This window comes from Barbus barbus (genome assembly GCF_936440315.1).
Source record: "Barbus barbus genome assembly, chromosome: 17".
NCBI classification, from domain to species: domain Eukaryota; kingdom Metazoa; phylum Chordata; class Actinopteri; order Cypriniformes; family Cyprinidae; genus Barbus; species Barbus barbus.
Genome location: NC_136745.1, coordinates 19,957,911 through 19,984,750, shown reverse-complemented (window position 1 = coordinate 19,984,750; position 26,840 = coordinate 19,957,911). Strand labels below are relative to the sequence as shown.

The window sequence follows — 26,840 nt, the reverse complement described above, 5'->3', positions numbered from 1 at the left end:
AGTGAGCCTTACATTAGGACTCTCAAACCAAAACGAAGCTGTTCTCTCCTCTCGAGTGTCTCCGGTTAGCTAATTTAGGAGTTAACTTGGGACTAAGTAGTTGTGTAATGTGTTGACCTGTTCGACTGCAATTTATGTCGCTCTTTATGCAGGAGCTGGGGGCTGCATTAATACTGCTATTGTGGGGGTTTGGGAATTTTCTGTAATGAATAAAGCTTTATTTTGATAAAAAATTTAATAAAGTTCTGTTGCCCTGAAGGTGTGTTGTTAAATCATAATGCAATATTTGGCCCGGTTGACTGTCTGATGTGTTGTCGAGTTGCAATATTAACGACCAGCCCTAGAGTCAAAACACAATTATGCAAAGTTGTTAAATGGTTTTTAATTAGATTTTAGGATTTTAATTACTTTCAATAACAAATACACATCCGTGTTATACAGGGCCTTACACTGTGAAGCCACTTCAGGCTGTTGGATTTGTAATACAATAATCCCAATTCAGTCATTATTATTTTAACAATATCCTTCCATAAAAGTCTTTGCTGGCAAGTTTGGTTTGGGCTTTGTACCGACCTCTTTATGACCCTTTTAAAGCATTATAAGTTATTTTGTTATTAAAGATTTGTGTATTATTATAGATGATTCACTCCCATGACACACCTCCATTCAGTTCAAACCTCCCCTTCCATCCCAACTGTTGCAAAAAAGCAGTGTGCAGCCTGCAGCCCTGGGGCAGTGCTATAATGTCTGGGTAAACGCAGGACCGGGGGGCTGAGAGATTAACCGTAGAGTGAGGAAACCTGCGGGAAGTTCTGCTTTATGGCAGCTTCTCCACGGAGCTCTGCTCGTTAACACTCATCCCGCTCCGCACGGCATATGGAGACCCATCTCTCCCCCTGTGTGTTCCATCTCATAAACGCCTATCCCTGCTGTAGCCAAAAAGATAAAGCACATCTGTTAGGAAGTGAGTGAAGGCGGAGAGGAGAAGTGGTGTTTTTTTTAAATTGTGTTTGAGGTCAATACAGCCAGACTGATCAGGTTTAAAGATGTATCTAATGGGTTGCATCATGAAGAGCAGAATTCACAGTGAGATTCAGCAGATCCTGCTGGATAGACCAGCGTGTGTTGGGTTTTGGATTCTGGTAACCAGCATGGGATTGCCGTCAGTATTGGGTTGATTGATTAGCTCAACCAGCAAGACTTCTTTGGTCCACCATCTTTACCAGAAAAGTTACTTTTTCTCTTGTTTCACAGACATCTCTGTACTAGTTCATACTTTTTGGAGCAGTTCTTGAACTTTAATTTGCAGCACTTTTCATGTTACTGAGTTACTCTCTAAGATGAAATCCTGTTTTTGTAATGATTCGTTTATAAGTTGCATTGATTAAAGGTGTCTACTAAATGATTAAATTATCAGTTGAGGCATTAAAGAGTTGGTTCACCAACAAAAAAAAAAGTCATTCCAAAATATGCATGATTTTTTTCTTCTTCTGTGAAACATAAAACATATATTAAAAAAAAAAAAGTAATCCATACAATGAACGTCCATGGGGTCCAATGTTGCTTAAAACCAAATATTCTTTAAAAATATCATCTTTTGTTTCTGCAGAAGAAAAAGCCATAGATTTGAAAGCACTCAAGTTTTCCCAGATCACCTGATTTTAATCACCTTTAGTGCCTTCTTTAGATCAGGTTAATGGTTCCGTGATGTGGCAAATATTTTTTTTTTTGTACATGTTTTTCGTATAGTCTTTTACATAATGTGGATAGTAAAGCTACGTACATAGTGATTATAGAATAACTGGCAAAATGTTCTTTAGCATTGTTTTGCAAATGCATTTGGAATGACTGAAATGTGTAAGTCAGACTGTTCATTCTGAGGAATGAGCACATGGAGCTGAAACGAGACAGACTAGGACCAAAGATCCTTGGCAAGCTTTTGCTATTTCCCTAATAATTTTACTCCGAGTGGCCTGTCTCCTCTTCCTGTATCGTCTCTGCTGTGATAAAGGGCAGAATGTGTCTGTGTATATAGTTAGCCTTGCTCATCAAAGCGTTATTTCTGCTTTTGTAATGCCAGTTGATGTAAAGTGATACGTTTAAAGAATTTATCTTTGTTTATGTTTAAAGAATTTATGGCCTTCCTGTAGCTCAAATAGTAGAGCATGGCACTAGCAACGCCAAGGTCATGGGTTCGATTCAAGAGCAAGAGCTGATAAAATGTAAAAACTGTAACTTGAATGCAATAAGTCACTTTTCCAAAGCGTCTGCTAAATGCATAAATGTAAATGTAATCTTCATTAGTTCTGCTGTCATATAAACAAAGATTTATTTATGCTGTAAATGAACAGACTTTATATGTAACAGAGACATAGACACATTCAGAGTTGCACCAGCAGTGGGTTCCCTTTCTCTGCTGCAGTTGGTTGTTTTCTTATGATCTGATAAGCCTTTTTTTTTTTCCATCTGTTATTTATTGCATGTGGTTATGGGTTCTCCCATGCACAAAGGCACACCAGTGTTTCTGTTGGCCCTCATTTCTATGTTGTCCCTTCCCTTCAACAGAACATACACATAAAAACATTGGCTGATGACATGGTAAGGTGTCTGTTTCTTTTAATTTGTGTGTCTGTATTTTTCTCTTATGTTTTTTTTTTTTCTTCTCATATTCGCCACGACTACCAGAGTGTTGTTAAAGTGAAGTGATCAACAAAGAGAGATCAAAGATAAAAAAGCAAACCAAAACTTTTTTTTTTTATATCACCCTGTCATCAGGTCTGTCGTCATCAATCAGTCTAAAGTTCACTCCAAGTCAGCAAGCTGGAGTTCAAGCAGACACATGGCAACTTGATGCAATCGTTCATTATAAGTTGTCAGACCTTATCTTCATTTTGACTTTGGTCTCTCTTTGAACACTTTCAGTTTACAACAGAGTGTATTTTGATTCTTTTCATTCATTTGTTTTGAATTCATCCATATATGCATGTCCCTCTGTTTTAAATGACAGACTAACAATAACTACTAGTGCATGGTCTGTTTTCACTCTCTCTGAGCCAGTAACCCATTACTGGAATGCCTTAAACATATCATAGTCACATTTTGACATCTAATGTAGTCCAGAATGTTGTCTGTGATATTGTCTCTGTATTCATTATGACTGTAAAGTGAACATGAACAAACAGAAAGATGACACAGGTAATATCACCCCTTGCTTTTAAAAGTACAGCTTGGAAAGGTAAAGTAACAAGGGAGCAGGTGAGTCAAATGTCAGGCTATGAACCTTTAAACATTATAATAAGCAACCAAACTGTTTTGCACTAACTTAAAAAGACCTCAATGAAATCGTAAGGAGCATTTTATGGCTATTAGTCCAAATATATTAGCTGTGAGGCCACTTATTTGCAATTATTTGATCAAAAATATTAAAAACAGTAATATTTTGAAATATCATTTTAATTTAAAATATCTGTTTCCTATTTGAATAGATTTCAAAATGTAATTTATTCCTGTAATCTTCATTGTGACATGTTCCTTCAGAAATCATTCAAATATGATGATTTTTTGCTCAAGATACATTTCATCTTATTATCAGTGTTGAGAACAGTTGTGCTGATTAATATTTTAGTGAAAACTATGCTAATTTTTTTCAGGAGTCTTTGATGAATGTAAATTTAAAGGAACAGCATTTATTTGAAATAGAAATGTTAATGATTTTTGATCAATTTAATGCATCCTTTTTGTCTTTTACAAAAACATTGATGGCTAATGTTGAACTTCAGAGATTTTTGTCTAATCAAATGCTTTCAAATGTGCTTTCCCTTGAAAAATGGACAAACCCTTTATACCTTTATACGCCTACATGCCACTTCTAAACTTTTACTGTCTTAGTAAGAAATACATCAACAAAGGTATTTCACAGGGCCGTAAAAGTTAAACGGCTTCTTCAGAGGGCCTTGCAAAGCATTAGCATTTCCACTGTCAGACATATGTGCTGTTTATATGTTCTGACATACGCACCAGTTATTTACTTCATTTTAACTCAACTGTCTTTCCAGCGTGACAGAATCACCAGTTTTCGAAAGCAAGGCACGAAGAAGGAGAAGCCTCTTATCCAACACCCCACAGACCCCATCTCCATCCAGACCGAGCTGCCTGTGCCCCAGCCACTCTTCGACGATCGCTCAATGAACCTGTCAGAGAAAGAGATTGTGGACTTGTTTGAGAAAATGATGGTGAGTTTGTTTTCAATCTGCCCTGTGCTCCAGGCATGTATGACCTCAGACGCCCTTTTTCACTGATGCATATCAAAGCATGGAGCTCATGTTAAGGGTGTCAATTAGGCACACTCTCACCTTTCGCACACTTGTCCAGAAACATAAAATGAGTTTAACAAGGATTTTGCTCAAGCATTTAGTTTGCAAAGCCCTTGTGGAAAAGGAGAGTGCTTATTACAAAAAACAAGCCATATATAACGTTTTATTTTAAATCATGTAATTAATTACACTTATTTTGATGTGCTGATTAACATGCTATAGCACATGAAGTACTTGATTTTAATTTGAACTCTTGTGTGTTATTTGATATTACAATTAAAGTTAATATATTTTAAATATACTAAATTTCTAAACTTTTCATTAAAATGAAAACTTAACCATATTTCAAAGACCAATAGACATAAGTATGAAATTACACATAAAGATACATTTAAGTCCTACTTAAATGGTTCAAAAAGCACTTTAAAGTTCAGTTAATTCAATTAAATATAAGTTTAACTATGCTACATTTTCAGTTAATTGCGATTCAGTTTTTTATTTAACATGCAGTTACCTGTCAGGAAACGTTACATTCAGTTTGCACTTAAGCTAATTCTTTTAAATTCTACTATTTTCATAAGTTCATTTTGAACCTTATACCAAGGGAGTACTTTTGTAGTAGGTTATTTTTCGTTTTAGTCATTTGTATAATGGCCTGTATCCTACCTGGAATTGAAATCAAAGCTCTGTAGCCCAGTGACTCATCATAGCCATTTGTTTCCTCATATTTCTGTAGTAGTGAAGTCACGTTTACAATGCATAGATCATCAAAGACGCCTTATCTTTCCTCGTCTCTCCTCTGCTGTCAATCACGAGTGGAAAATGGGACTTGAGAGCTTTGCGCTCTCTGCCGACAGGTTGCATTAACTGAGCATTGGCTAGACTTGACACTTGTTCGTTTTGCCCTCTGGGAGAGAATATACATTAGCTACCAAGCTTTTATATACATGACTCTTCTCACTAATTCTGTCATTAAGTGTGATATGTTGACAGCTGTCAATAGAGCATCCACCACATAGGATAGAACAAGCTACTGTTACGGATAGGGAGAGGCAGCGCATTATTGTCTAAACAGTTTTATTTTACTTGCGGTGAGGGCTGAATGCAGTCTTCACCCTACCTGTGAAGTTCCCGCTCTGTTTATCTGTACATAGACACACATACTCTCTTCAATCCCCAAGACACCAAAACCGACAGGGCTGCTGCATACACTGGCCTCAATTGAAGTCATGCTTGTTTTGGCCTAGACAAGTCAACTAACAAAATCTGGCTCCAGAACAATGGAAGGATTATTTCCCAGACAAGAAAAGTTTGCTTTGTATTATTTTATATTTTTTTGTGTCAGAGCTCTCCCCAACCTGCATCTGTCACAGCAGAGTCTGTCTGTGATGCTTTTTTTTTAATTATTTGACTCTTTCTGTGGATTTATTGTCTGTAGATCAGAAACTCTGCCAATTTCGCTGCACCTGAGCAGAACTGATCTTCAGTGCCCATTTTATGTACTCTAAACTGCCTTCCAGGCTCCACAGTGAATTGTACACCTCATTAGGTTGATACCATACACATTGATAATTGACCGAAAGGCGAAAGATTACTGGGCTCCCCACAAGCCAAATTCTTTGACACATTTTTCAAAAGAGTTAGCATTTATGTGGACCGCTTACCATCTGTGTGGTGAACAATAGCTCGATAGTTTTGTTCTGTGTGATGCTTGCTAAGGTATTCTATTGATATTTATTTTTGCTTTATAATCTGAATAAATTACATGTACTTGATATAATATTGTTTGCAGGTCAGTCACATTTGTAATTTTTTTATAGAGATTTACTAAAAGTGAACCCTTAAAAAAAATAACATACATATAAATCATTACCTTCCAAAGTTTGGGGTCAGTAAAATTAAAAAAATATATTTTTGTTTTTGAAAAAATGCTCAACTGTGCTGCATTTAACTAAAAATACAATGAAACAGTAATATTCTGAAATAATATTATAATTTAAAACAACAGTTTTTTTATTTTTATTAAAATGTATTTTAAAATGCAATGGCAAAGCCAGTCTGCGGCCATTATGCCAGTCTTCAGTGTCACATGATTAATAGGAAGATTAAAAGAACAGCGTTCATTTGAAATACAATTTTACGTTTTTGTCACTTTTGATCAATTTGATGCATGCTTGCTGAATAAAAATATTAATTTTAACAATGTAAATACGTTTGAATGCTGCTAGCGTATTCATTCATTCATTCATTCATTCATTTTGTAAATGAGAAAATAAGAAATTGAGTTGTTGTCCATTTGACCTTCAGTTTTTTTTTTAAGCAGGTGATAAAATTGAAGTCATCATTTAAAAAAACAAAAACAAAAAAACTTGCTGTAGCTATCATATAAAATATTGGGCATTTCGACACATTGCGTCAGGTTGGACATCAAACATTGTTGGTTCTTGTGTTTCTTGGGACCAGATATCGTTGATATCAAACATGGTATTTATATCTTTTGCCTTACTGAATTGTGGTCTTGAGGGAATCCGTTTCTTGGGCTTGCAGAGCAACTACAATTATTATTTATTAAATTATTTTAATGTGACGGTAAAGAACATATAGCTGAGCAGCATCCCCTGGTGTCTAATTTTGCCTTCATGCTTATTTTTCATTAATGTTATAGCATTGAGGCGGATATTGTATCTTGATTTAAAGCTGTTAGACCTGTGCCTATTTTCCACTGTTTTCAAATGTTCTGTGCTTGTGACCAGATGGCCTGGTCATATGTAGAACTGAGTCATACAGCACATTTTCCGTAATTGCCTTGCATTCTCCGACATGGTGGGCTATAATCAGTTTGATTTATTCATTTGATTCAAAGGTTTGCACCAATCTTCCACCCGCCAGAGACTCTTGGACCTCCATATTTTCTTGTTGCATTAGTAACTGCCTGTCACTCACATAACCTCTCAATTGCTGTTTTTGTTCTCAAGATAGCGGAACATTAAACCTGGGCTTCAATTTGCTGCTTGATAAGCCAGGCAGGTTTACAGGCCTGAAACATGTTGCATGGAGTGGAATTGGCTTTTTTTGTATTGAAAGCACAATAATCATAACGAAGCAATTGAAGCAAAAACGCTTTGGTCTTCCAGCTGCCATTGACATTGAGATTATGAATCAGCTAGTCAGTTGGCCTCCATATAGAAAAGATTCATGAGCCACAAAACAAAACCACATTCAGCCTAATATATGAAGCTGTGGGAGATCATTTATACTAATGTTTCCCTCCTGCATGCTCGTTGCGCACAAATGTATTGATTCACATCAGTTTTAAGGCTAAATTTGAGGTCGTTCTTCAATATACAAACTTGAAGAATTGACCAAATGCAAATAAATAAGCCCCCCCCCCCCCAACATATTTTAATGCTAGTGGGCAGATCTCTGAGATTGCAGTGCAGAGCATGGCTCAGTGCAAGAAAAATAAGGGTGCACTAATGTGGTCAGTCATCAAAGGGCTCTGGTAAACACTGGAGCTCTTCGACAAATGAAAGCCCCAGCTCTTTGATGAAGGGGGTTAGTGGCCATGGCACTAAGCATATGATATTCTCGCCTTAATGCATGCACGAGGAGAGAGAAAGCCAGTGTCGCTGTCCTTGCCATTGTGTGTGCATGTGCGCAGCTGGACTCGAAGCCTGATAAAAATGCACAGCGGTAAATCCTTTCATGAGCTGGGTGACGGCGTGTTAAAACACGGGTGAGGGCTCTTAACGCGCTTCTCGTGCTGAGAAACAGCACTGGCAGAATGTGACATGCCAGCTCCTCCGGTTTGCATCATCTTTTAGTCAACCAAAGCTATTCCTCTAGCACCATTAACATTCAGATAGACAGAGATTCACGTGGTCTGGAGAAGGGCTCTGGGATTAATGAGGTCAGACCATTACCCCTGCAGTTGCACCCCCCCCAACTGATCTTCGTCCTCCCTCTCCAAACTGTACTTAGTGATCATTTGGTCACTCAGATGCCATTTCTCCATTCTTCTAGCTGTTTTGGGGCACATCCTATGTTCTGTTGCATGTACTTTAGCTATTAAGTATATGCGCTAGATGCACTGAAATATCAGTGGCGGTGTAATTGTCAATCCTGCTCCCTTTCTTCCAGATTGACGGAGAAATAGCTTCTACTTTAACTTTTGGCTTGTATACGCCTCTGGACTCTCAAAAGTACATTTGACTTATTTTGATTTATGGCACTTTGACTAATAATTGTTCTTTCGGCTGTCCTTACAAGCCTAAGCGGATTGCTTCTGTTTTGGAGAGTTCTTCAGAAGCCCACTGCAAAATAACCCAATTGACAAGGATCAAACATGAAAAATTATGCCTTTTTTTCCCTCTGGGAAACTTGGCCACTCTCCACAACAATTTAAAGTGAGAGATGGATCTACTGATTCCCATTTTCCTGGCACTTCTCCTCTGTGCCCTTGGGAGATCAGACTCGCACCCCGTACACACCGTATTCTCTTATTTTTAATGGTCTGTATTGGTAGTTTTATTGTTCCTCTGGATGACTTGATGAAAGTTTCCTCAGCACTGAGATTAATAGAGTTTCAAGTTGGAGTATGAAGCAACCAGTCTCAAATTGCAGCTGAAGAGGAAAAAAGGCACTTATTTATACCTTTGCATCAGTGGATCCGGCTGCTTCCATAAAAGGAATCAATTATGCCAGCTCTGGCCTTTGATTTAATAATTCCAAGCTTTGAGGACATAATTAATTATGATGGGTAAATCATACTGGAGAGCGGGAACTGGATTAAGGAGCCAATTAAGATGCCACATCAACAGGGCTCACTGATTCATTAAAGGCCTTGTTTTACGTGAGGGGAGAGGAGAGACACAGTGGCTTGATGTAAAACTATTGAAATGTTCATCTTTGAAAATATGTCCTTCAATTTATCACCAATTCAGTGAATGTGCTGTTAGCCACATATAGCAAACACAGAGTAACAGTTTTCAAAAGTGGCTTTTTATTAGAAAGTCTTACCTTCAATTAAAAAAAAAATAAGCTTGATGAAAAGATGTACTAGTAGCTTTGAAATCACCAACCCTCACACTTTCCTCCTTGAGTATTTCCATTGTCTGTCATTTACATTTTTTCTTCTTTGCCGACACCCACACACTCACAGGTCTCGTTTAAAACACACAGTCCCATTTCTCTTCACCAGAGGGCAGCATGGCTCCATAGAAATGCAGCCTCAGGAGAAAGACTCTTTGAGCATACAACATCTCCTTGACTTGTCATGGAATTGATAAACATATATCAAGGATTCATTACTCAATCTAACCTTAGCTCTATAGGACAGTGTCCTTACTGTGGTCAAGAATGTGCATTGAGAACAATTTTCAGAGTTTATTTCCACAAAAGAAAAAAAACCCCTGTTAAACTATATTCAAATATTTAAAATTAAATAGTTGTATTTAATAGAATGTATTTATTATAATATATTATATTTTTGTATGCTTCTGCAGGAGGACATGAACCTGAACGAAGAGCGCAAGGCCCCCCTGCGAGGAAAGGACCTGAGCACTAAACGGGAGATGGTGGTCCAGTACATTTCTGCAACAGCCAAATCTGTAAGTGCGCCTCAAACAGTGGGGCAGCCAGTCTTAGAAAGAGAGAAACAGACAGAGGAGAGAGTGGGGATGAACCACATGACGAGACACTATGGAATAATGAGCTTAACCTGATCTGCTTTCTGCCTCTCTTGCTAAAGCCCCAAATCTTTGATTGCTGCCTCCTTTAGCTCTTTTTTTATATTATTTATTCTTATTTATTTATTTTGTATTTTTTCTCCTCTCACCTTTTTTTTTTACCCTGGGTGCTTATCAGGCTGCTTTTGTTGTATTGCACTTTCCAAAAGCTTCATATTGCCGGGGATCAAGTTTTCATTAGAATTTGGTACGCATCACTGTCTCTGCTCGGTAAGCTGAAACATGGCTCTTTCATCACCGTAGATGAATAAAGGCTAGAACGCTACCGCCTCTCGGGGTAATCCAAGGCTTTTGGGGCGAATTCTCTTCATTCCCTTTATGAAGTAGGTCCTGCTGAGGTTAGACTCCACATAAATACCACGATCCCCTTCACCCACTCCACCACTGGCTCCTCCGGCTGGCCTTCATCTTCCGTTTTCATTAGCTTTCCTCCCAGCTATGATAATTAACCAGCATTATTAATGATGATGATAATCAGAGATGATTGAATTCTGCAGCAGGCTCATTGTCGGATCTCCAAGCCTGGCATGCATTGTGAAATAAGATTTGCATATTAGTATTGTAGTCTCAAAGCGGGAAGGGGAGAGGGGGTTCCTGTCTCTCTGCACCCCTGTAGCCCCCTCAGCACCACCAGAGGCACTCACCAGCAGCATGTCACTGTGGAAGCTGTACACAGCACTCTGACAAGCAAGGAGGAGGTTTGGAACGTGTGCTCTGCATTCTAGGGAAGAGATGTGCTTTTATGTGATAAGAGATGTTTACCACAGGCACAACACACTTTTCCCTGTAATGTGCAACACTAGCACTCAGAGATCTCCTCCTCCTCTTTTAAACATTCAGCTTAAGCTACTAACCAAGCTATCTGCATACTGCCGATTTTATGGGAGTAATGCAAATATTTAGCCTTTTTCAAATTATATTACTGTTTTTAAAATATTGTTAAATATGTCGCATTTAATGTATTTAACTTTGTCAATGCTATTATAGGTAGGAAAAATCTTCTCTGATTATTTAAAAAGTGCCCTTGTTTTTTATGATTTTTTAAATTTATCAGTCAAAGAGCGTTTATGGATCTTTTTGATGACGAACATTTGAAATCGACATGAAACTGGATTACGTATCCATTTACTTCTGCAGTGTGACATTTGTCTGAGTGAAATAGAAAAGAAAAAACGGTAGGATTGCCTCTATCCATTTAAAAAATTTCTGCATCATAAAGACTGGTTGGAGGGGAGAGATTGAAAAATTGATGTTAAGAATTAAATTTGAGATGTTATTCAGGGTTCCCACAGTCATCAAAATACAATTATATTGTAAAACTGTATTTTTTATTTTTATTTTGGAATAAAGATGGGACATTTTGGTAGTATATATATTTTTTTTCTAACTGCGCTGTACTCAGCTCTACAATGTTTTTATCGGCCATAATTTGCCATTCTGTTGCTAAAACATGATTCAGAAAGTGCAGAAAAATATTGGACTTTAGTTTAAATTGCTGTATTGTTTAAATAAATTTTTTTCAGAATTTAGTATATTTAAATTGTGCAGAATAAGTCCAGGAATATGTACAAATAAATAGGTCAATTTTGATTCCATGTTGACTTTAATAATGTTTTAAAATTTCACAGCTCTCGGAAGCGTGAAATGGCAGGATCTTTTTTTTTTTTTTTTCACTTGACTACTGTAACTAAAACCTTCACATTCTGTTCACATTCCAAAGAGCAATCTCAGAATCATTGTGCGAATGCACTCTATTTGTATGTCGAGTAGCTACCAAGGTTTTTTTTTTTTTTTTTTTTTGAGTTGCACGGACTAATGCTTACACGCACACACTGACACACGTCCAGAGAAAGTGGCTCCTGTGCTGTCTGTCTCTGACTGCACTGGGTCAGTGTCCTCTCTTTGGTTGGCGAGTGGGAGTAATTAAGTGGTGGTCTGGCGGTAGAGGAGGCCCGTGGTCTCCGCTTGAGCCACTGCAGGTGCAATTTAGCAGGGGTGAGCAGGGCCAAGAGCAGACAGCGCGGAGACGGCCTCTGCACACCTCCGCATTAATAACCCAAACCCGTCTAAATAAAAGAAGGGAGAGCTGAGTTCATCCATCCCACTTAATCTGCTGCTATCTTCCCGAGTGTGCCGATCTGCCTACAGTAGATTGTGTTTCAGCACACAGCTTTACAGAGCAAATATTAGTGGGAAAACAAACCCATCCGATCCACTCCTGTCGCAGCCTGCCTTCCTGCCTGTCTGTGTGCAACAGACTCCCACAGCTCCTGCCTGGCAGGAGGGCAGAGCGATGAAATAAAATAAGGACGGAAGAATAGAGAAGTTTCACACCAGCGATGTCTGTCCTCTTTGATAGCTCAGATATTATTGCTTGTGTGACAGAAACTTACAGCTCCCATGGTTCACAGCTCCTTTTATTATTTACAGCCAACACCTCTTTCCTTGCAACACATTTGTGCATGCTTTCATTATATTATATGATCACACCTTTTTTTTTTTTCACACTTCACATTTCTGAATAGCTATTTGCCAAAGAAAAGTAATATATAAAATGCATGTTTATTATTATCATTATCATTAAGTCCTTTGCGTATATATATATTTTTTTTTTAGAGGCAGCCACTTGAATCCTTCAACATGCAATAACTGATTTTATATATATATATATATATATATATATATATATATATATATATATATATATATATATATAAAAAGCATTAATTTTATTTAGAACTTCTCACATTAAGCTGTTTGACAACAAATATTTACATATATTCCACAAATAATAGCTGATTTTTCTTTCTTTTTCTGTGATCCTATGTAATCAGCCTTTGCTTGTGAAGGTGACACACAATATTAAGAATCAAGGGTGTGTATATTTTAAATAATTTGGGTAAACATTTTGTTTTGTGGAATATGTAAATATCTGTTGTTTATTATTATTATTATTATTATTTGAAGGTATTTATCATATTTGTAAGAGTTTACCCATCTCATTTTTTAAAATGCTAAATATCTATTGCTAAATAATTTTCCAGGGAGTATGTAAGCGGAGAAGAACTATAAGCCACATATTGTTGCCTTGACTCTCTGTGGACGTCCTTGACCATTAACATTTCATGAAATACTTTCTCTCTTTTTCAGTCTTTGACAGGTGTGTCATTGTCCTCACGAGTGCCAAAGCATGTCTACAACTAACAGTCACCTCTCTCTCGCTCTGTCAGTGTCATGAAAAGCTTTGACTTTGCTCTACTGTTTTGCTCTTAAATTAGATGATTCATGTAATAAACAGAATGTGTCTAGGCAGGGTCTTTGATGGGGAAGGAAAAGATGTCTTACCCAGGATCGTCACCTGAACATTGTCAATATTGTGGTATTACAGAGACTTGAAAGTGGAATGGAAACTTAATTACAGCACAAGTTCTCATAACAGTTTTTGAGCGATGAACTGATCCTGTCTAGGATACAGGAGCTAATAAATAAATAACTAAATGAATAGATTTGTATCATGGAGCATTTGATGGTCATGAGAAGAGCTGGGATGAGGATATAAATACCCGTCTCTTGATAAGATGACATTTCTTCAGAAGTTTGTTTACAGGAGCTACTTCATAATAGAGCTTCATAATTGGCATATTACATGACTAATTCTGCATTACAATTACCATCGTTTGGTTTTACGTTTTTTTTTTTTTTTTTCGCGCTGAGTGCTCCTCAAGAAATTGACAGCATTAATACCACAGTAAAGTGACAATGAGGTGTTGTTTTGTAAAATTTGTGTAAATTGATGTTAGCATCTGCTTTTCCCCTCAGGCTCCTCCCTGACAGTTCTTTATGTGGTTTCAAGATAATGTCTGTTCTTTTGATCAGACTGCAGGAAAAATACAACATTCATCAAACCCAGCCAAACACAGTACGGTGCTAACAATATCTGGCAGCCGTCCAGCACGTCTGGTGATAGCAAAAGCAGGTGACTTTTTGTTTTGGGTCAAGACACAAACCCTTAACGATTCGTTTGAGCATATTTGCTTGGGATATGGAAAATTGGACTCGAAAGTAGCACTCTATTGAGCAAGACCTTACGCTGTTAAAATTGACAGTATTATAGTCATAAACCTTGATTTTAAAAACGTGGTCATGAGAGTTTGTTAAAAACAAAAGACAGCTAGGTTAAAAACAAAAAGAACAGATCAGGTTTAGAAACTACTGCTTTCGGTTTTTTATTACTGAAGAAATGAGAAAGCTTGTTAGAGATAAATCTGGTATCAGCTCTGCTCTCAGAAAAAAAAAAATCTAGATATTCAGCCTAGAAATTGTCATATGACATGGTCAAAAAGAAATATGCTGACTTTGTCGAACTTTGAGCTATGATATATAATTTGACACTTGATAGAAAGTACCAGTGACATGTGATTGATTTTTGGCCTATGGAGGCATTTTAGGAGACCATCTGCTCATGAATAAAATACCACATTTGGGTTAATTTAGTAAAAAACCTACTAGAATCTTACATAATTTCACTTGAGGGATATTTGTATTGCCTGTCAAAAATGCCTTTAATATAGAAACCGCTAGATTTGGAAAAAATAGATTTCTGAAATGGGGCATTATTTTACATTCTTTAAAACATGACATTTTTGCATCAATCATCAGACGTCTTTTTTTTATTTCTCTGCAGTCATTATGTAACACTAACGAGCGACCAGAGAGCCGCTTTTAAAAACTTGATCAGAGATTAATTCATCATGATCCTTATGTTCCAAGCAGTCATCAAAATGGCAGACATTGTCTTTAGTGTCCGTCTGAACCCTCTCTCTCCACCCTGTTAAGTTGTGTGTAATTCTCAGCTGAGTAGGCAGTGTAGCAGAGAGGGCCAGTGTGCCAGTCATTTAAGTATAAGCTCTAATACTTCAGCAGCATAGTACTGGAGAGATTCTGGCCTACTAATGATTGTGCTTTTGTGTCTTTTTGCACTTTAACTACCCTCCGCTGACCGCTGCATGCAGATAACTGGGAGCAAAGTTGCGGTAAGTAGCAAAATTATTTATTCGCTTTTGATTTGTTATCGTGCAAACTCTGTCTTTGCTATCTTTCTCTCCTTCTTTTTTGTTGTTTGAAAATATCTAGAAAAGTAATTTCTATGGCTTTCAATTTCTGTTTTATTTTCAGCATTAGTATAGTTAATAGGCTACAATTTGAAAAAGTTCTATTTTTTTCCCCTCGCAGTCCCTGCATGTAAATTGCACATTTAGAAATGAGTGATTTCTCAATTGTGCTCTCTGAGAATAAACTTGTTAGTTTAAGCAGTTTTTCTTTGAAATGGATCACTGCCTAACAGATATTAGCATTTAAATATTGTAACACCAGGGATGAGCAATAGTTTTTAGGCAAATAATCATAATCTGTGATCTAATCTGTTTATTCTAATGTTCTGTATCTAAATGGGTTTCATTGGGTTCATTCTCCCCCCCCCCCAGACAGCGTTCTGAGAATGTATCACTTAATTAGATTTTCCCACACACACACGTTCCATGTTGATTGAACAGCAGAAAAGATATTGAGTGCACCCCCCACCCTCCATCCTATAAATACGTTCCATTTTGCAGTGGGACGTTCGGCACAACCCATTTGCAAAGCCATGTCTTTGTCCTAGTCACATTACAGCATGTCACTGTTGTTTCTGAAATGTTCATAGCTGCTCATGTTGTTATTGTCACTTACTTTCGCCCCTCGCCCCTCACTTTCTCCAAAATGGCGTTAATAATCTTTATAAATATATACTGTCTGGGCGATGGCAATGTTTCCTCATTTCACAGCTCCGTAATGCTGTAATTGCAGACTGGCTTCTACTATTTCTCATGTAGTGCAGTCCCATAGCCCATATGAGGCTGCTTGTTATTTGTTTTATTTTATTTATTTAGAGGGGCTCCGTTATTGCCTCCGCAAGTGTCACTTGTCATTTAAAATGCTGTTTTATTGTGTTGCCGGAGCTATGAGAAAAGGCCTGTAGATGTACGTGAGGAAGCTTGAAGATAAGGTAGCACAGGTAAATTTTGTTATTTACAATACAGCAATAAGCTACCGCAACAGACTCATTTATGTGTAGCGAAATGGCCCGTTCGATCAATGCTCTCATGCCGCTTGGCATAGAATTGTGTGTCGAGTGATTTTTCTATAAACTGTCAGCAATAAAACATGCTTGATGCTGATGAGCATGGAAGTATGTTTTGAATGTTGCATCACTTCTCAGGATAGAGCAGGAAGGTTACTCTGGTATTCTCTATCGAAGAACTGTCTGACAGCGTGCACCACAAACAAGTCCTCTCATTTAGAAGTTTCTCACAGTTCAAAGGTTCCTGTACTTACTGCCATTCCATCTGACTTTTGCGAGCACTTCCTACGGATGGGAGAGTGTGAGGGCTTGCAGGGAAGCTGTCAGCACTTTCATTCTCCTTGTTTCTGTTTCTCTCTTTCCCAATATCCCACCTTTATTGGGTTTTATTGTGGAAACCATGTTCAGTGGGGCCAAGATAACGCCCTCTCGCTGGGCAGATTGCTATTTCCACGCTGTCAGTGCGGTTTGGAGGCAGAGCGACCCGCCTGAGCCACGGCTACCTCAGGGATGAAATTTCTCCGGCATGCTCTCACAGGGCTCAAATTCTCTGGTCAGCGTGTCCGTATGCTGCTGAGTCACATGCGCTTCAGCAGTTTTGTATTAGCGCAGGTTGATGGTGATGATGATGGTGACCCAAGGGGGTGTAGGCATTCCTGACACTACTCTGTGGTGTCCGATTGATCAGGGATGTTGGTGCTTTGATTGTCAGGCTAAGGATGATAGATTGTGTGTCAAAATGCCCACGTTTTATCGGCGTGAAATTGATGAACCCCTCTGCAAGGGAATGGAAGACTGCAGATCCCTGTGCTTAAAGTCGTGACGTATAATTAAATAAAGCACAACCAACACACAAAACTCAAACAGTGTTTGGCCCTGAAGACTGGTCCACCTTTACCTGTTAACCCTCTGGACCCTGAGGGTGTTTTGGGGGCCTGGAGAACTTTCGACATGCCCTGACATTTGTGCTTTTTTCAGTTGCTTATAAAAATATAAATGGCTAAAGTCTAATAACACTGTAAACAGCACAAACTGGGCTACAATAATATGTTAGCAGCATTTATGTACATGATTGTGTTTTTGAGAAAACAACGTTTATGCGTGGTTAGTGAAAAACTAAAATTTTGAAGTCACTGAAATAAGACCATAAAACGTATACAGAACAATTGTTTACAAGACTTTTGAGAACCGAATCTTGTAGGCTAGAATTTTTACTTCACAATTATGTGAAAATCATTCTGCTTACTCATTCACAGAAAACAATATATTGATTTAAATTTTTAAAGACATGTTTTGTGATTGAAAGCCAATATGCGAGGGAGTGGTAATGGCCTTGAATATTAAGTTATTTTCACCTGAGAGACAAAGGGCCCTCCCCTAAAGCTGCTAATGGCCCATCAGTGTGACTGTGACTGAGGCAGGTAAGACAGAGTGTGAGGAGACTGAAAAAATGGGGTTTTTAAATTATTTGTATTTTATTTACAACAGTATAATCAAAACATACATAATGAGGGTCAAAGACACATTATTGTGCACACTGATCTAACCACAGAGATGTGAACAGACTTTGACTCATTCCTGCAACAGATTCTGTTCAACAAGTGAAACGAATAAATCATACCTGATATTTACGTGTTATTTAAGTGTTTCTGCTACTTCCCATGGATTCAAGAAGAAACTGTTGAACTTCTGATGTTGGTGCAGCGAGGAAAACAGTTTGAAGAGACTGAAAGTCAGCAGGATTCATCATCTGTGGTGCAGGTGTCTGATTCAATAAAATACAAACAACCAAGAAAAAAGAAAACATTTGTGAGCATGTTTATATCAGGAGCATATATATATATATATATATATATATATATATATATATATATATATATATATATATATATATATATATATATATATATATATATATATATATATATATATATATATATATATATATATATATATATATGTAGGTTTTGTAGTCATAGACTCATTCATGCTTTGTATTATCGTAAAAAAAAAAAGACATTTTATTTTTGAGAAATTGTTTAGCACGCTATTAAAATCTATTTTTGAACAGAGTAGGCTATTAATCATAAACATGTTCTAAACATACTTAGACTCGTAGCATTCATCATGTTACAATGTACTCTCATATTACTTTTATTGTTTTATAAAAAGCATGAAATTTAAATATAATGAATTGCCCATTATATTCAAAATGTTTTACTGGATTTCAAACATTTTAGTCAGGAATTATAGTTTGGGGAAAACCCAACTATGATTTTGTAGTCATATAGCCATCCTGAACATCATGTATGATTTTATATTATAGAAGATATGATTCTGCAGCCATAGACTCAAGCATGCTTTGTACTATAAAAGGATGTACTTCGTAATATAAAAAATATAAAAAAAGGATATTTTACATCTGAGAACTAATTGTTATCGTTTAGCACACTATTAAAATATATTTGTTAACAGATTATTAATAATAAACATGGTCTAAACATTCTTAGATGTGTAGCATTCATCGTGTTGTAATTTGGGAACAGCCCAACTAGTAATGTGTTCAAGTTTATGTCACAATAACACGTTAACTAATGCAAAACATAAACATTACTTACTCATCAGATCGATCTTCTCTACTGGATGAAATATTGCTCTTCTTTTGAGGGAAATCCAGCCTTTACTCAGCGCGTCGTCTTCCAGAAACGAACAGTATATCAGCGCTGAACAGTCTCCGTGTCTCCAGGCGCGCGGGTCACGTGGTTATTTACATGTGAACGCGAGGGGGCGGGATCTCATTAAAAATAATGAGTTAGACGGGACAGACTGAACATTGTGTTGGTTTCATACGGATTACTTCATCACAGAATATTTGTTTTCGATATGACTTACTTCATTTGAAAGAAGACACTTCAGGCTTTCTATAGAGATAACTCTCATGTCTGTGTGTTGAGTATTCGCTGAGTTACACTTCATTTTAGTGACGCATTTCTGAAAACAGATCGCGGAGACGGAGAAGACCGAGAGCGCACCCTGTTTGTTTTCTTTACTCTTCAAAAGCACAAAGTTTAGTTGTTATTATGAGTGTATACAAATAAAAGTAGACCCCTTACAGATTCGAATGGTGTATTGCTCTTATCTGAACGATAAAAAATGGCAGAGTAATTCAAGCTCATTTCTGCCTTATCAGGAGAATCTGCCCCAAAACGCGTATTCGCGTTTGTCAGGCTCAGAGGGTTAAGGTCACATGACTTGACCTGCAAAACCTCTCCAGACTTCAGGAGGAGATCAATAATCACACAGTCTGCCCAGCAGTTTGGAAAGACTGCCTGTTTCCACAGAAACATGGCGACACCTTCAGAGTTGTGGGCAGCGGGAGAGAGAGGAGCCACTGAGACCTCAGGGACTGGAGTCTGCTAGGGCTGTTAAGAGTTCAGCCGCTCTCCGAGAATCCCTGGTATTGTCACCGTGAGAATAATGGACAAGGCTTGTATTTTAGAAATGATTTAGCTTCTTTTCACATGGGACAAAGACTTGGCCCTTTATCGGGTGAAATGGCACGGATCTTACCATCTTGTTAAAGTGTGTTGTACTTAAATACTCTCTTTGGAACCAAAGAGCCTTGAAAAGCGTATGTGAAAAAGAGCAAAACCTTGGCGAAGAAAAATGACGTTAAGCTATTGGTTTCCATCACAAGTGTTCTTAGGTGATTTCTTTTTTATTTTGCACAAGGCAACGTTGGCCGTTAGTATCCTGATATGATATTTATTTAAATTGCCGCTGTGTTCAAGTCTTGTTGGAAGGGTTCGTATTTATGAGTTGAACGCACGTGAACGTCACTACAAGTTACATTACAAGTGGGAAAATTTGTAACTTTTATTAAGGCAAGAGATGGGGTGGTGATGGCGCAGTGGATAAGACACATGCCTTTGGTGTGAGAGACCCGGGTTTGAATCCACAGTGAGACACCAATGTGTCCCTGAGCAAGACACTTAACCCCTAGTTGCTCCAGAGGCGTGCGACCTCTGACATATATAGCAATTGTAATTCGCTTTGGATAAAAGCGTTAGCTAAATGAATAAATGTAAACGTAAATGTAGCTCTGAGTTTACGATTTGTGGTCTTGTTATTGAGAAAATATGACCGACACAATAGATGCAGCATATTGATGTTAAATTTGTTGAAATACATTGTTTTTTCTATTGTTTTTTTCTGTTTTCTGTGTTTTTACTATACATGCTCTCCGAGTCTATTGTTGGATGCAGTACAGTTCTCTCTTTAAGATTTGACTTTTATCCCTCTCCCATCGCCTCTTCTTCCTGGTTTTTTTTTTTTTTTGTCTCCCCTTCACTTCTTTATAATCCACAGAATTTGTATTCCTAGGCAAATGATTAACCTTGACATTTTTGTGTGGGCTCCACTTGTTTCATGGGTATACTTCATTACCAGTATACTCCTGTTCTAAGGCTCATCTATACCACGGCCGTACGGGCTCATTATAAGCACCTGTTTAAAGGCTTTACTGCAATGAGAGTGTACTGTGTCCTCTTTCACTTGCTCTGCTTTTGGCCACTGTTTGTGGTGAGGGCCCTTTTTAACTATGCTAAGTTTGAATAAAATCAAGGACAGCCTATCCCCACCTACTATGCCTCAGTATGAAAGTGTTTCTTTGTTTCAGTTTGGCCATTAATGAAAATTGTGTACTGGAGGCTGAACTGATTTGATAAGAAGTCTTTTAAAGCACCAAGGACATGTGCCCTATGGAAAAAAATAAATCCAAATAAATCCCTTGATTCCTATTCATAATTTTTTATAGATACATTTTTAATTAGGATGAAGATACAGTGCTGAAAGAATATGTTTTATGGGATGGTTTTGTCTCAGTTGACTTTATTTGTTTTTATAAAAAAAAAAAAAGTGTTAGTAAATGTTCAGTTAGCACAAGGACACTGATGACGCAGGTTTTAGTAATTTATTTAGTCACAGTTCTGTGAGGTGTTATTTTATTATTATTATTTAGTCATTAAGCAGACACTTTTATCCAAAGCGACTTACAAATGAGGACATTAGAATCAATCAAAACTAACAAAAGAGCAACAACATGAAAGTGCTATTACAAGTCTTGGTTAGCCTAACGCAGTACACAGTTTTTTTTTTAACGAAAAAGAGTAGATAGAATATAGAAAAAAGAAACCTAGTGTTAGCTTTACAAGAAAAGCTAGCAGTTAGAGAATAAATATGCAATTGATAGGTCAAATGTGTTTTTTTTTTTTTTTTTTTTTTAAATAAAAAGACAGATAAAATAATAGAGAGTGCTAGAGTTAGAGGGTCAAATAAAGATGGAAGAGATGAGTTTTTAGCCGTTTCTTGAAGATGGGTAAGGATTCAGCTGCTCGGATTGAGTTGGGCAGGTCATTCCACCAGATGGGAACAGTTAATGAAAAAGTCTGCGAATGTGATTTTGTGCCTCTTTGGGGATGGCACAATAATGCATCGTTCACTTGCAGAACGCAAGCTTCTAGAGGGCACATAAGTCTGAAGTAATGGATTTAGGTAAAGGGGTGCAGAGACAGTGGTGGTTCTGTAGGCAAACATTAATGCCTTGAATTTTATGCCAGGAGCTATTGGTAGCAAGTGCGAATTGATGAACAGAGGCGTGACGTGCATTCTTTTCAGCTCATTAAAGATTAATCTTGCAGCAGCATTTTGGATTAATTGTAGAGGTTTGATGGAATTGGCTGGAAGACCTGCCAAGAGAGCATTGCAATAGTCAAGTCTGGACAGAACAAGAGCCTGAACAAGGAGTTGTGTTGCATGTTCCGAGAGAAAGGGCCTGATCTTCTTAGTATTGTATAATGCAAATCTGCAGGACCAGGCAGTTTTAGCAATGTGGTCTGAGAAAGTCAGCTTATCATCAATCACAACTCCAAGATTTCTGGCTGTTTTTGAAGGAGTTATGGTTGATGAGCCTAACTGGAAGGTGAAATTGTGATGAAGTGATGGGTTTGCTGAAACTACAAGCAGTTATGTCTTAGGTTGAGTTGAAAGACATGCTGAGATGCGAGCAGCTATCGTCGGATCATCAGGATGGAATGAGAGGTAGAGTTGAGTGTTATCAGCATTGATGCCATGTAGACAGAAAAGAGAAGTGGTCCAAGAACTGAGCCCTGAGGCACCCCAGTAGCTAGATGTTGCGACTTGGATACCTCACCTCTCCAAGATACTTTGAAGGACCTGTCAGAGAGGTAAGACTCAAATCACTGGAGTGAGATACCCTTTCTCAATAGGGTTGACAAGAGGATCTGGTGGTTGACCGTAGCAAAAGCAGCAGACAGATCCAGCAAGATAAAAAAAAGGGAAAGGGAAGTGGTGTGTGGTAACCCATACTCGGAATTTGTGCTCTGCATTTAACCCATCCAAGTGTACAGACAGTAGTGAACATACACCCGGAGCAGTGGGCAGCCAATGCTGCAGCGCGAGAGGAGCAGTTGGGGGTTCGGTGCCTTGCTCAAGGGTCTCACCTCAGTTGTGGTATTGAGGGTGGAGAGAGTGTTGGTTATTCACTCTCCCACCTACAATCCCTGCTGGACCTGAGACTCGAACCCATGACCGTAATTGCATACCTCTCCCCAACTAGCTATGTGATTTTGAAGTAATGAAGACTCTTCATTTTATGTGCTAATATAGTATAGTAACCTTTATAATTTTTTCAGTTTATATAATTTTAGTTCAACTTTTACAAATTTTACATGCTTTAGTAATTTTTATTAGTCATTTAATAATAATAAAAAAGTTTCTTGAACAGAAAATCAGCATATTAGAATGATTTCTGAAGGATCATGTGACACTGAAGACTAGGGAAATGATGCTAAAATTCCACTTTGAAATCAGGAATAAATTACAATTTAACATGTATTCAAATAGAAAACAGTTATTTTAAATAGTAAAAATATTTCACAATATTACTACGTTTGCTGTATTTTGGATCAAATAAATGCAGACTTGGAGAATTCTTTAAAAAACATACAAAATCTTGCTGTCTAAACTTTTGACTGGCAGTGTATATTTCAAACAGTTAAATATTTTTTTCATAGATTTAGTTATGTTATCATTGGTTCTGTCTGTTTTTATTTACCTTATTATCAGCTATTGAAGTTTTTTCTTCCTAACTGTTTGAATACACAATGTTGGCTATTTAAATAAATATTGGTAACACTATAAGCCTTTGTATATAATGCATTATAAAGGGTTATTAAAGGTTATAATGCATCTTGTCGTAAATAATTATAACAGAATTTAAAATGCAAAGTATTATGTTTCATTGTGTTATAATGTATTAACTGCGGTTACTATTATTCATGAGATTGTACAATGCATTGTAAGGTGCATTACAAGGCACGATTAATGCATTAAAACCACTTTTATAATGCATTCTACATAAAGGCTTTACTGAATATTTTTTTTGTTTTTATTTAATTTTCTTAAGAAAGTGAGAATAGCCAGTGTAAAATGCATAATTCTGGGGTGTTTTCAGTGTTTGCCAGAGTGTTGCTATGTGGTTGGTAAGGTGTTATGAATAGTTGTAAATGTTTGCTAGGGTGTTCTGGTTGATTGTTGGGTGGTTGCATTATAAATCCCATGCCAGGCAAGAATCTAAGACACAATGCTGTTCAGGTCTGTAGCTAGAGTTTTTTTCCCCCAACATTTTTATCATGTTCTAGGTGAAAATTGTAAGTCTGATTTCTTAGAAAAGTAATTGCACACCTCTCCCCAACCAGCTATGTGATTTTAAGGTATCTTTCATGCCGGCAGCACAAGTGGTTGGGGGACGAGTTATGAAGTTTAATACTTAGCAGTATAATGTTTTTTCTTACTTTAGCAAACACCACTAATAATGTGCTGATAGAAATTAATTTGCAGTAAGAACTGGGGTAGGAGTCAAAATTATTTTCTGCAATAATTGACAATAGATGCTGTCGATAGAGCTTAACTTTAAAATTCCTTTATGCAAGTTAATGGAATAGCAGCAGATATGTTAGTAATTGACCTATAAGGTTGAGCCATGTTATAATATTAGTCCTTCTCACGCTGTATGAGGGTCTTTTATTTCTGTCCCTTTCGACTCAGGTTCATCACAGAAGCTGCTCAGACTCTGCATCTAGGAGACTTGAGTTGGTCCTGTTGCTGTATCTCAGGGATCAACTCTGAGACCCATGCATTTCAGTTTTGTTTGCGTCTCCAAGCTCAGGCATATTGATGTTTCTCTGGGTTGAAATCGGTTTGACACTAGCACAATATTCATCGCAACACCTAACCTCATCTCCTGTGGGGTCTTGACTGATTCTTCAGTTGTTGCTTGGTGCAACCACAACCTCGCATACAATTTTAATGCCATTCAGTCAAGTGCTAATATAGAAAAGTCAAGTACAATGCGATTTGATTTACCTTTAATACTATTTCCAGTCCTTTCTGGGACTGGAGTTGTTTGTATTTCACGACCCTGTCTAGGTTTGTTGATTTCATATGGGAAACTGCAGGACTTAAAGGTAGCATTTATTTTATCAAACCTTAATAAAAAGCCGCCCTACTGTTTTGTTTTGCTTTTAAGCTATTTTTCATGATAGCTGACACCTAATAAATGCACTTCCAACATCAGTGAGACAGTTTGACATGCTTTCTCTCTTCGTACAACGTTGTATCGCACTCTGGCTCTCAAAAGTCTTTTGTAAGTCATGGCAGGGAATGCATATGCACCAGAAGGACTAATGTCTTGTCATATTGGACACACGGTCTAGAAAGTGTGTAAAGAATCGTGACCTGATAGACTGTCAATACCAGCTCCCACCTGTGACAGAAAAGGTCTCATTGACTGCTGACTGACTGTTGCATTATGCCATGTGGCCTTCCTTTCAATGGGAAACAAACAATCAGCGTTCCTGCCTTCAAAAGAGGGGAGCGGGATCTCATTATGACGAAGAGAAGATGAAAGGGAGCCAGGAGTGGACATGGTGTTCTCATATTAAAAGGAAAAGAGATGGGCCCTGTTTGTGTGTGTGTGCGCGTGCGTGTGTTCTTGATTATATGCCACTTCTGAATGAGAGGATCCCATTTGGTGTTCCTCTTTGCGAGTCTAGTGCAAGATATTCCCTTGTCCTGCCTCGATTGTCTCTCTTTTTTGATCCAGCAGTCAATCACATCACCCTCCTCCCACCTAGATGTTATTAGTTTCCTTTGTCCTGCTCTCATGTTCCTGTGTCGTTTTGAGGTCAGAAGATCTGGTAATGGCTTGTTCCGTCACTCTCCTTGACCACCTTTCAACACCGTTTTCTCACGTTCTTGCCCTTTTCAAGCCTTAGATGTGATGTATTTATAGCACATAGCATATTTTTACCACGGCCTTACCGAAGACATCAGTGTTATCACTTTAGCTGTACGAGTCCTGCTTTTCTTTTTTAGCTTAATGAAAGTCGGAGCTTTGTGGTCTGTTTTTCTTTCTCAAAGTTGCCTCGTTATCTTTGGGGCTCTTAGGTCTGGCACATGCTCCGTGGTTTCTGGACAGCTCTTTTCTTACAATTAGGATGGTCGGCTAGATAATTTATTTTGAACCATAAAGCCATGAACACAGTATGGCCATATTTACTGGTAAACGAAGACCGCTCGGGAACTGCGCTTGGAGAACAATGTGTTTTGACTGCTCACGACTTTCCTCTTCATTTTATTTCTCTGCCTTTATTCCAGCCTTGAACTAATGAAAAGCTATCTCGTTAGCTTATTGGGTAGGAGTCAAAGAGATGCTGAACTAGTGTCATTGTACCTGGTTGATTCCATCAATACAGTTTTCCCTTGCTTAAAATCCCGTTGTCTCCTTCTGAAACTCCCTGTGGCCCCGTCGGCAAATCACAGCACTAATAAGGTGTGGGGCTTGTCTCGTGGCTGCACATTTTATGGTCGTCATCCTTGGACGCTCAGCAGTGAGCCGTCATTATCTGCTCATCAAACACACTTTAAGCACTTTCCCCAAATGGCCAAACCTAACGATTTGTGGTTTGATCAAGGATGGGTCACAAACCGTTTAGTCTGCCTTGCACTTTTTCTCAAGGGGGCTCTGGAGAAATAAACCCTTCAAAATGGCTGCGTTTTAGTTTTATTTGTTCTTGATTGTGTTCCCTAAATTTCAGCTTTTCCTGGTTGTTTTTTTATTTTTGCTTTGTTCAGTGTATTTATAGCAGACACGCTGTTTGCACATTTTCAGTTATGTCTTGTCATACACGTGTATAAATCCATATGATTAACTGTCCATTGCAAGAGAGACTACAAGCTGGAGGAGACCAAGATGGTGCAGTGCATACCTTGGAAAAAATCCCAACGGCCACTAGATGGCAGTCAGTATCTTTAAAATAAAGTTCTACAGTAGTTTTTGTGTGTGAGAGAAGGATAAAAAAAACACGGTTGCCATGGAATTGACCTAATGGGTTTCTCTCAGACCTGCACAGCACAGTTTCTGGCTACAATGCCATTTGTTAGAGGTTTGATCTTTAAAGAGGGGAAGTAACTGAAACCTACCAACAGTTTTCATATGGACCTTGGCTAGATCGATACTTTTTTTTTTTACATTTTTTTTTTTTATCTGCATTCAAGAAAAAGTATTTTTTCAAATTTCCT

At 37.8% G+C, this 26,840-nt stretch overlaps 1 protein-coding gene across 2 annotated transcripts in view; it reads left to right on the top strand.

Moving 5' to 3' along the window:
* LOC306883740 (protein diaphanous homolog 2-like) overlaps window positions 1-26,840 on the top strand; it is a 440,640-nt gene that overhangs the window by 17,584 nt on the left and 396,216 nt on the right. Inside the window, exons 3-6 of one of the 2 annotated variants that reach the window (XM_079439172.1) lie at window positions 2,566-2,598; window positions 4,056-4,232; window positions 9,818-9,922; window positions 15,073-15,093. In XM_079439172.1, coding sequence (XP_079295298.1) covers window positions 2,566-2,598; window positions 4,056-4,232; window positions 9,818-9,922; window positions 15,073-15,093 — 336 coding nt within the window. Of the gene's footprint in view, window positions 1-2,565; window positions 2,599-4,055; window positions 4,233-9,817; window positions 9,941-15,072; window positions 15,094-26,840 lie in introns of both variants that reach the window. The other variant, XM_079439173.1, reaches the window with a different exon arrangement.